This window comes from Pyrus communis, chromosome 3 (assembly GCF_041283825.1).
Source record: "Pyrus communis isolate YQ-2024b chromosome 3, ASM4128382v1, whole genome shotgun sequence".
NCBI lineage: Eukaryota > Viridiplantae > Streptophyta > Magnoliopsida > Rosales > Rosaceae > Pyrus > Pyrus communis.
Window position 1 is genome coordinate 29918464 of NC_142567.1, and position 12140 is coordinate 29930603.

General features: G+C 37.9%; 1 protein-coding gene and 1 pseudogene across 2 annotated transcripts; both read left to right on the forward strand.

The window, feature by feature from the left end:
• Positions 1–734: 734 nt before the first annotated feature.
• LOC137716430 (putative polyamine transporter At3g13620 pseudogene) lies at positions 735–2649 on the forward strand (annotated as a pseudogene). The gene is made up of 2 exons (XR_015961154.1): positions 735–2340; positions 2465–2649. The product of XR_015961154.1 is annotated as a putative polyamine transporter At3g13620 pseudogene (transcript).
• Positions 2650–10378: 7729 nt separating this feature from the next.
• On the forward strand, positions 10379–11731 carry LOC137716156 (F-box/kelch-repeat protein At2g44130-like). The gene has a single exon (XM_068455562.2). The coding sequence runs from the start codon at positions 10533–10535 to the stop codon at positions 11580–11582; it is 1050 nt and encodes a 349-aa protein (XP_068311663.2). The 5' UTR covers positions 10379–10532; the 3' UTR covers positions 11583–11731.
• Positions 11732–12140: the final 409 nt, after the last annotated feature.

Sequence of the window (12140 nt, forward strand, 5' to 3'; positions counted from 1 at the left end):
TATTTTAAAAAAACGATATTATCTACACTAAAAGTCCAGGGTGGGCGGGCTCAGCATTACATGAGCTAGCAATAATGTGGTTCAAGATGAGAATCGAACCTAAGACCTCTCACTTACAAATGAAGAGAAATACCACTAGACCGTTGTATTAAGGAGCAACTTACTCAAAGGAAGTTTGCTATCAACAATTTTAAATATGTCGGTTTTTGGGAACGGATTTGCCGTACAAGAAAATAATGTAAGATAAATTTAGGAATCTAAAGTTACTCTCGTCCTTCTTTTGTTGTTAGGAGCCGAAGAAATTTCCAAGAAAGAAGCTGCATGATCAGTACAAGAAGCGAGAAAGGGAATGAAAGGAGGCCATGTTTTGTATCCATATGTTTTATTTACCTCAGACTTTTTGTTGCCACATGAAAATTATTTAACTAGATGGTGAACAATGTACATGTGCATGAAAGTTGTATTCTGGTGATGAATTATAGTTTATTGTACAAACCACTTAGAGAAAAACTTGGGTGTCACCGTAAATATATCACTCATCATCCTGTTTCACTCATAACGTCCCCTGTCACCATGTAAAAGTTAATCATACCCCCTTCTCACAAGTGACAAGAATGTGTACTGGTATAAGCAATTTCCCAGGAAGCAGCACACTCAGTACAACACCACAAAGAAGCAGCAGAAGAGTTGAAACATTGTTTGAGTATATTAGTTGCATACATTCTGACAGCATTGACAGCATTTTGTTGCATGCCACATGGACCAATTTATATATCCAATGAACTAGCAAGCAAGGCAACCAGCCTTCCAATCCATCCTCCACCTTCAATCTTGAAATCCAATCACATAACTCTTGAAATTCCCATTGAAAATCCAAGAAATCCCAAAGGAAAAAAGAAACACCATGAAATCTCCCCAATCTTCTCCAAAATCGAAAACCTCTCTTCTTGAAAATGAAAAAGAAGTACAAGAATATCCAATGTTTAGCAACACCAAGATCAAAAGCAAAAAACTAGCATTCATCCCACTTGTTTTCCTCATTTACTTTCAAGTCTCCGGCGGTCCCTATGGCACTGAGTCCACTGTCGGTTCCGGGGGGCCTTTCTTTGCCATCCTTGGCTTTCTCCTCTTCCCCATCATCTGGTGCATTCCTGAGGCCCTTGTCACTGCTGAGCTAGCCACCGCCTTTCCTGGCAATGGCGGCTTTGTCATATGGACTCACCAAGCCTTTGGTCCCTTCTGGGGCTTCCTCATTGGTTTCTGGAAGTTCCTTAGTGCTGTCATTAACCTGTCGTCCTACCCAGTTCTCTGTATAGACTACATTGATCCCATGCTACCAACTTTGTCACACTTGCCTCACTATTTTCTCATCTCTCTTTCAACCCTTTTGCTCTCAGTTCTTAACTTCATTGGTCTGCCTACTGTTGGCTATGCTGCAATATTTTTAGGCATTTTATCATACTTGCCATTTGTAGTAATTTCGCTTTTTGCTATTCCCAAAATTGACCCAAGCAAATGGGTTTTTTCTGGCCAAAATAGGAAGAAAAAAAATTGGCCATTGTTTTTTAATTCCTTATTTTGGAACTTAAATTGTTGGGACAATGTTAGTACTTTAGTTCTGGAAGGTGTTAAAAATCCCCCCAAAACATTACCAAAAGCATTTCTCTCAGCTGGGTTGTTGACTTTTTTGACTTCCCTAATACCTCTACTAGCTGCAACTGGTGCCATGTCTCTTGACCTAGATGATTGGGTTGATGGGTATTACACAGTTGTGGCAGAAAAAATCGTAGGGAAAAGGTTCAAAAAATGGGTTAGGGCTGGAGCCTTTTTGTCTAGCATTGGTGTCTACCAGTCCCAATTGAGCAGTTGCTCACACCAGCTTTTAGGCATGGCTGAATTAGGGTTGCTGCCTAGACTTTTCGGGGCACGGTCAAAATGGTTCGACACTCCTTGGGTGGGAATTTTTATATCAGCAGTGATATCAAACTTGGTTTCTTACATGAAGTTTAGGCATGTCACATCTTTAGTGAATGTTTTGTTCAGTTTGAGCATGCTAGTTGAATTTTCGGCTTTTCTTTGGTTGAGGGTGAAGATTCCGGATTTACAGAGGCCCTTCAAAGTTCCAGTTACAAGGCTGAGAGGGTTAATAGCAGTGTTATTTATTCCGTTTGGAATTTTGGTGTATGTAACTTGTGTTGGCACAAAAGTTGTGTACTTGGTGATTGCTGTGCTGACTGTGTTTGGGATTATTTGGTACCACTGCATGAAGATTTTCCAGGCTTAAATGTGGCTTGGCTTCTACCATCTTGTGGCAAAACTAGCAGATTATGAAGATTTGGGGTGAGTTTATGATATTAATGCTTCTTAAAGACATTTGTTTAAAAAAAAGAGTCTATCTATCTATATTTTTCCATCCGTTTATGATGGTGCTGATTCCATTTTTGTCCTTTGGATGATCTTGCAGCTACTATGACCAATTTGTGAAGAAGTGATTAAGTATTCAATAGATCAAGAATGGAGCTGACTAGTTGTATATACATTTTAGTGAAGTTTTTTAAGTTTGACATATCCCTATCAACTTGATTGATTTATGAGAAGAATAATGTAAGGTTTGTGTTATAAATAAGCTATCAATAATGTGGTTATTAATTTTTTTGCTTTGGATCAACTGTGCTAGAATGCATAAATTATATATAGACATTACTACTCGGTTCAAAAAACAATATTCACAATAGTGAAATGACAAAAATGCCCTCAATCAGCTCTTCATTCTCCCTCTTTTTTCCTCCTTGGCACAGTGGAACGATGTCTGTATCCACGGCTGCCCACGCGTCGATTGCTATTAAATGCTCTGCTTCGACTATACAATCTCGATTTTTTCTGTCGTTTCTGTAACAACCCATCCTGATTTTATCGGAACGAATGAGGTATTTTCGTGAAATTTCACCTTAAACTAGATCTTTTTCTTTTAAAATTGGTTTTTGGGTCTTAATGGTGAGCCCAAGGGGCCCACCTCCTGATTTGTCCCTCGGTTCCCTTCCCTTTTTCTTTCTTTTCTTGATTTTTATAACTCTTTCTCTCTCTCCTCTCTTCCCTCACCGTAACCTCATCTTTCTCTCCCTCTTTTTCTTCTCTTCTTCCCTCTCCCATGTGACTCCCGGATATCTCTCTCCCTCTATGATCTCTCCCTCTCTTCCCAAGTTTGTCACTTACATAAGCAACAACAACCCCAAACCAACATTACTGGACGTAGGAACCTTGAGAAAACTCAAGCAAACCTTCAAGGAACCCCAATAGTGACGGTGTCACTGTTCATCGTCTTCTCCGACGTGTTTCTTGTTTTTCCGACGTTGGTAAGCTTATAGAAACCCTTGGGGTTATCTTTTAGGGTTAGATCGAAGGTTGTTTTAAGTAGTGCATACGCGTGAACCGCAAAAAACTGCTCAGAGTAGCTTTTCCAAATTTTCCAGCAAGTACTGTCCCTTTCGAGGAAATTTCCGGCCAAACCACAGCGATTTGGCCGTATGCAGGTATCAATCTCTTCGTCTTGCTGAGTACTACAACTTTCCTTTTTGTTTCATCCAATTTCTTTGAGTATTGAAGAAGTTATATCTATTTGAATCTTACCCAGTTTCTAGCGACCTCCGAGGCTTTCGAGGTGTTTTCTGGCCAAACTAAGGCGAGTTAACGTCGTGCGAGGTACCATTCTCTTTGTCTCGTCGAGAACCATGATTTCCATTTTTGTATCACTCAATTTTGTTGAGTATTGACAATGTTATGAATGTTTAAAGTTTGTCTAAAATTCCGGCCGAAATCCGACCTTTTTCTTTCTACGAATTCGGCAACCCACAATCCAGTAAACCCAAGCCCCTTGCGCTGTTTAGAACTCGGGCCTTAGGCCCCTTTAAACCCAACCCAAACCTTTTATTTTTTTTATTTTGTGTTAAAACCCAAAGGAATAGGGTCAGGCCTTCAAGCCCAACCCATTTGAGAACCTAAGTGAGACAGGCCTTTAGGCCATTAAGCCAGCCCAAGACCCATGAGCTTTCAAGCCCAAACCTAATATAACCCAGCCCTAAAACCCATTTTAAATTTGAAACCCTTAACCCATTATCCGAAGCCCAACCTACCTAAACCTAAACCTAAACCTAACCCAAGTCCAAACCCTAAGCCCTAAACCCAGTTGGAACCTTCCGAGGAATATTCTCTGGAATATTCTTATGTTGACTTTTATAAAACTTACTTGGGACTCTTCTTAGGATAATTCGACGTCCTGAATTTGTTTCCAACATCCATTTTTCCAAATTCAATTGTTATAATAAAGTTTTATTAATTGTACCCTTTATGTGCTTAAGGGCAATTTATTGTGGCATTTTGTGTGGCTCTTCGGCGGCTAAGTATATGTGAGTGGACCCATTCTAAAATGCATGTTTTAATAGTGGAAATGCATACATGAAAATCATGATTTTAATGATTACGTTTTATGAAACGTTTTATGAGATAACATGCTTATTGAGGTTACTTTGAATTATTACTATTTTTCCTATAACCCATGTTCTTTAATATCTGATGGATGACAATATAATATTTAGAACACGTTTATAACACCTCTTTATAGTATAGATGATGGATGACTTTATACTATGAAGTTGCCTTTCAAATAAATGTATATTCAATGGTTTTGTACTTACCTAGTGTCCCTATTCCGTTACGGGGTGAAGGATAGATTCCGTCCTGGGCGATGGTTACAGTGTTGGCATAGGGCCTGAAGGGTTTTTCCTCTGACAATTAGCCCAGGGACGAGGAGCTGGCACGGGGCCTGAAGGTGATTTTCCTCTAGCAATTGGCATAGAGACAGGGATCTGGCATGGGGCCTGGAGGGATATTGAACATTCACTAGTGATTACGATGTATACGAGATATATTTTGAGACATTGCACGACATGCTAGGTTTCGGAAAACCTATTTTTATAATTGTTTATGAGTTTTCATAAAACTTGGGGATTAGTATGTTGATAACTGTTTTGTTATATCTATATCAATTTGGTCCACTCATATTTGTTTTGCGCCCCCTTCAAGACTTGGAATCGAGGCATACAATTCCGGTGTTCAGGCACTTCTGCATCGGCATCTTCAAGTCCTCACGGTGTAGGACCCATCCTCTTATTCATTCAATTTTATATTATTTCTTTTTAGTATTGTAATTAGTTGTATACTTTGAACAAGTTCCTTAAATGCATATTCATTATATTTAAATTTATAAGTCTTATTTATTCCTTGTTCTCAACAGTCTTATTTATTCCTTGTTTTCAGCATTTGCATTCAATAAATGGCTTTCGTCACCCTCGGGTATCGACCAGTACGTGCATATTCTGGTGTTCATGGAATATTAGAATCGGAACGTGTCAATTTCCACTTCTCTCTTTCAAACCTCGCTTTCTTTCGCTCTCAAACCTCTGAGTCCGTCGCTCACTAGAACGTTCAAGATTTTTTTATTAAGCATCTTTAGCTAGTAAGTTTACTTACGTGAGTAGAGAGGTGTTCACAGGTCAATAATTCATTTCCCATATATGGCCGATCAAATTGACTGATTCATTCCAATCCAAACAATATAATTTATTTCGTTGTTTGTTTGGATTAGATTAGTCATCGAAAACTGATTTGATGTGATTGGTGTCCAAAGAAAGCGGAAGAAAAAGCATTGCTTAATATAGTAAATTGTGATGGGTTGAAGAGTTGTATACAAATCATACGATAGAATTATGAGAGGTTTAACAAAACACTTTCGGTATTGTTCATTTTTAACGAAAAATCATATTTATACATTTCTTTGGTATTATTCACTATATCTTTAAAAATGGCATTTCATTAAAAATGAAGTTTTTTTGAATTTTTTGTTAGTTTTCCTTAAAATTATTGGGAGTATCCATACTCAGAGGATTAGCCTCGGGCTTTCAACTCAAAAAGTGTCACACGCCAAATATATCTTTGTTTTTATTTTCAAAGGGGAATAACTAGTGGCAAATCATAGTTATCCATTTTTTTTCGGGGGCCAGAGGACTCATAGAGGCATTTCAGCCTCTTTCTGGCCACAAGTCTGGTTTCCAAATCAACAGTGGGTTTCGAACACGAGACCTCCAGTTTTTAGTTTGAAGGAAGTTTGGCAATCCACTCTTTACCACTAGGCCACCAATTTGAAGGAAGACTCACAATCCACCGCCAAATAGATCTATCAATAACTATAACTTATGAACAACTATGTCACGCTGTTCGCCAAACCATATCTAAGCATATAAAATCAGCTGCTAGATAGAAAATATAGAGGAAAAGTTCTTACAGCCGCTGATCCTTGTTTTTGGCTTTGAGCGGTCGGAAGCAATTCCTCTGGACACCTCTTTCCCTCTTTGCTTATTTATCTTCTTTATTGGTTGTGATTGTTCTTTTGCACGGTGGAAAAAAGTCTCTGTGGTTTTGCTCACTTTTTTACTTTGTCAAGAAAAGTCTTTTGTATTTTTTTGTTTTAATTGTTTTTTTATAAGTGTTGGAAACTTGACCTCTGTTGGATTTGATTAATAGCAATTTTTTATGAATTTGCAATTGTAGAGTCGTGTTTCTTTAGTAGTGTGACCTCCTTGGTACTGCTCTATGGAATGTTTTTCCTAAGTAATTCTATCTTTGCAACCAACTTAGACAATCACTCATCAACTCTTGCACCAAGAGAGGATGAGATCAACGACCTTATCTTGATTCTTTTAGCCATTAAACCCATGCGCTCCACATATAATTTATTTTGTTGTTTGTTTGGATTAGATTAGTCATTGAAAACTGATTTGATGTGATTCGTTTGTCCAAAGAAAGCGGAAGAAAAAACATTGCTTAATATAGTAAATTGTGATGGGTTGAAGAGTTGTATACAAATCATACAATAGAATTATTGGGAGTATCCATACTTAAGGAAATGGCGCTTAATTTAGCCTAGGGCTTTCAACTCAAAGAGTGTCACACGCCAAATATATCTTTGTTTTTATTTTTCAAAGGGGAATACCTAGTGGCAAATCACAGTTATCCACTTTTTTCAGAGGCTGGGTAGACTCACAGAGGCATGTCAGCCTCTTTCTGGCCACAAGTCTGGTTTCCACACTAGCAGCGGGTTTCAACCATGAGACCTCCCGTTTTTAGTTTGAAGGAAGCTTGGCAATCCACCCTTTACCACTATGCCACCAATTTGAAGGAAGACTCGCAATCCATCCTTTACCGCCAAATAGATCTATCAATAACTATAACTTATGAACAACTATGTCACGCTGTTCGCCAAACCATATCTAAGCATATAAAATCAGCTGCTAGATAGAAAAACTAGAGGAAAAGTTCTTATAGCCGCGGATCCTCGTTTTTGGCTTTGAGGGTCGGAAGCAATTCCTCTGGACACCTCTTTCCCTCTTTACTTATTTATCTTCTCTATTGGTTGTGATTGCTCTCTCGCACGGTCGAAAAAAGTTTTTGTGGTTGTGCTCACTTTTTTACTTTGTCGAGAAAAATCTTTTGTATTTTTTGTTTTAATTGTTTTTTATAATTGTTGCTCTTAGGAAATAACTACAGGAAACTCGACCTCTGTTGAATTTGATTAATAGCAATTTTTTATGAGTTTGAAATTGTAGAGTCGTGTTTCTTTAGTAGTGTGACCTCCTTGGTACTGCTCTATGGAATGTTTTTCCCAAGTAATTCTATCTTTTCAACCAACTTGAGTAATCACCCATCGACTCTTGCACCAAGAAAGGATGAGATCAACGAACCTTATCTTGATTCTTTTAGCCATTAAACCCATGCGATCGACATATTGTGCTTGTCAAGATAAAACTAGTACTAAATTTCACTTTCACTGACCAAATATTTATAAATTGCACATTTCAACTTTTTCCTGCTTGAGATACGATAAACTTGGAATATAACATCCACTCACTCGCAACTTGGCACGGAAAAAGTCATTATTGTCTCTATCCAAAGGTTGCAAGCGATTAAGTAATAACTAATGAATGAAATTCATCCTCATCCTCATCAAACAGTATTCCCATACAATTGAATTGTATACACACATCCACTTATCTGCCACATGGCAGGCCGATTTTACCATGATCACGATAGTTGGTTACATGCCACGTTTGATAGAGCCCACATTACGTCATGTCCAATTGCCGCTGCTATGTCATCCCTTCCTTTCCGACCCTTATCCCCTTTGTTTTTATCAATCAATTCAGTAATAGTGGTTGGCTATTGAATCAAAAGAGTTTTAACAAAATATTTTTAGTATTATTTATTTTTAATGAAAATGATATTTTTATTTTAAAAAATCATTCATAGTACTAATCACTTACAACACATTTTTATCATTTTGATTAAAATTTAAAGTTTTCAAGTTCTTTTGATTAGTTTTCCTTTGAATCAATACCATGCAATATAATTTGTAACATTTCACATCGTCCAGGGGAGTGATCCTTAAATGTATATTTCCATCCCTACCTAGCACGAGGCCTTTTGGGAGCTCACTGGCTTCGGGTTCCGTAGGAACTCCGAAGTTAAGCGAGAAGGAGGCCAGAGCAATCCCATGATGGGTGACCCACTGGAAAGTTGCTTGTGAGTTCCCAGGGCGTGGTCGGGGCCCAAAGCGAACAATATAGTGCTACAGTGGTGGAGCGGGCTCGGGAAGTGATCCGCCCCGGGTCGGGATGTGACATAAGGAAAGTGATCCGTCCTGGGTCGGGATGTGACATAATTAGTTTCCATAATATGATCAGTGCACACTTTAGTGATATATTTTCAAAGTGTTGAGTAATAATAAGTTAGCAATTTAGTTTATTTTTAGCTTAAGGAATGTTTAGTATTTTATGTATTATGATTTTCTATTAGGATAAAGATTGTGATTGTTTTTCTATTTGTTAGTAGAGTTCGAGACTATATTCATGTTTGTTTCAGGATCAAATCTTTGTAAATGTACCTATTTTGTAAAGAATGAAGTCTTAGTAAAGATGCGGAAGTTTAATTATGAGACGCTGAAATATTATGTGAATCTTTTCGATCCCTACAAAAAATGAATTGTCATGACAAAGCAACTAATTGGTCTGCTTTCAAAAAAAAAAAAAAAAAAAAAAAAAAAACTGAATGTAAATAGAATCATATGGGGCCGAGGCCATTTATAATAGGGTTGTTTAGATATAGACCTTTGTAACTGATATTATCTAGACAAAAACCCACCTCATATTAAACATCCAAATAAAATCCAAAATTCAAATAGTCTGCCATGTTGACAAATAAACGACATATCCGTATAAAATATTTACAACTTACGCCACAATGACCTAATATATGTCAATAAATATTATTATTACTCACCTTCAATTATGCTGGCAATGAGCAATTGAGCTCCTGTTTTAAAACCACGTATTACAAACTATTTACCTATATTTTAAAAATTTACTAATTTACCTACATTCTTTTGATACAAACTAATTGACCAACATTCTTTTGATACAAACTATTTACCTATATTTAAATAAAAAAAAATTACTAATTTACATACATTCTTTTGTTACAAGCTAATTTATCTGCATTTTTGTAGTACATACTAATTTACCAATCTACTTATTAATTTACCTATATAAATAATACTGTCATGCATATTATTACTTATAATAATCATATACATTTTTTCTTTACAATATCACACCTATGTGGTAGGTAAATTATTTTTACAGGATTTCTATTCTAAGTGGGTACTAACATATAGATAGGTAAATTATTTTCTATGGAAAGAAAAAAATACAACCATTATTTTGTATAATTTTTTTGACAGAAATTATTTGTCCATGTCTCAACGTAAAACACCATAATTTTTTATTTATTTATATTATATATTGCATGCTAATAAGGTAAGCTAGTTTCACGATAAAACAATTTTTGGTAAAAAAATTTGAGAAGGAAAAGGCCTAATCAAATAATAGGTTAATTGACATTTAATTGCATTGAAAATAATAAAATGCAATGCAAATTTATGATTAATTATAAGTCAAATCTAACCCACGTTACACTCTATGAGGGTATTTTAGGAACACAAGAATTATAAAACTGACATACCAAGCTTGTTAAGGAAATTTGCTTAGTTGGACTCTAGTAAATGGGTTTACGTCTGAAAAAAATAAAAAGAATGAGTGAGAAAAATAAGTTTTAAGGGGGAAACTCTCATTTTCAATTTATAATATATGGTTTTTGAGGGAAAAAAAAATATTTGCCGTCCAATCTGAAATTAGATGTTTTCGAACATGACTAATGCAATTACAATATGTTTCCTTTTTACAGAGTCCACCATCTAACCGTTTCTATAAGTAATTAGTCCATGGCCTACTACGCAATTGCACAATACACTTCTTTGATGCAAAACAACGCTTCTTTTTTTTTTGGCAAACATCACTTCCTCCTTAGCTGCAAAAAGCACTTCTTGCTTAATTTGCTTTGCTGCAAAACCACACTTCTCTGCTAAAATGTGGAGTATCGAGCTTACCGATTTGATCCCGGGTCTGCCTGCAGAACTCGGACTCGAGTGTATGACGCGGTTGCCGTACTCAGCTCATCCAGTTGCTTCCCGGGTCTGCAGTCCATGGCGGACTCTGTTGGAAAGCCAAGAATTTTACCATCACAGGAAGAAAATCGCACGCACCCACAAAGTTGCATGCTTGGTTCAAGCTCTTCCTCGAAAGCTTATTGCCTCAGAATCTGACGTACCTAAATCCACCGAGTCACCGAGTTTCGGAATCACCGTGTTTGACCCGGTGAGTCGTTCGTGGGATAGACTCGACCCGGTTCCTCAGTACCCAAATGGTATGCCCTTGTTTTGCCAATTGGCAAGCTGTGAAGGGAAGCTTGTGGTGATTGGCGGGTGGGACCCGGTGAGTTACAGCCCGGTCACAGACGTGTTTGTGTACGACTTCACCACTTCACGTTGGAAGAAAGCCAACGACATGCCGTCCAAGCGCTCTTTTTTTGCCATCGGATCGGACGCTGGACGGGTCTACGTGGCGGGCGGGCACGACGAGAACAAGGACGCGTTGAAGTCTGCATGGGTTTATGATGTGAGACTAGACGAGTGGACTGAGTTGACTCAGATGAGTCAGGAGCGAGACGAGTGTCAGGGGGTGATGATAGGGAGCGAGTTTTGGGTGGTAAGCGGGTATCGCACCGAGAGTCAAGGAGTCTTCGAGGCAGGTGCCGAGGTGTTGGAGTTGGGGTCGGGGCGGTGGAGGCTGGAGGACGAGGCGTGGGAGGCGGGACATTGTCCGAGGCATTGTGTTGGAGTAGGGGAAGATGGGAGATTGGTGAGTCGGGGTGAGTTGGACTCGGCGGTCCGAGTTGGAACCTGCGGTGTCATTCTTGGGGGTGGGACCCTGGTGGTGGGGTCGGAGTACCAAGGGTCAAGTCAAGGGTTCTATATGGCGGAAGAAACGGAGGGAGGGCAAAATGGCAAATTAGATAGGATTAGTGTGCCTGACGAGTTTTCTGGGTTTGTTCAATCAGGTTGCTGCGTTGAGATTTAGATATTAACTAGTAAGGATAATGACACATGAGTATATGTATGATTTTTGGGTGCAACCTTTTTTCTTTATTTGAATGTATGACGTATAGTTTTGGTATCTTACGTTCGTAATACCTACATGCATTATATATACAAGAATTGTATAGGGTCTTTTCGAGTGTTCCTTCGTTTCGGCAAATAGGCTCTAGGACTCATCACACTATGAAGAATTGCGGTACATTCGATGGTTCGAGATTGGAGAAAAATTTACATGAACTTGAAAAATTTACACGAAACTTGAAACGTAGACATAAAATTTATATCGCTAGTTTGAGATATTTGATACCTTAACATTTTATTATTTTAATTGCATGTAAGCTTTTTTCGTGCGATTTTCTATTAACCCTTATTACAGTTTGAAACAGTTTATTTGCAACTGATGAAATGCAAAGCTTGAGATAGCCTCGAGATAGCACCACCTTTAGCATCCTATTGACCTAGTTGCATGTGAATTTTTATCATACGGGTTATCTCTGTTTCTTTATTACGCTGGATGAAAATTTAGATGCAATTGAAATAC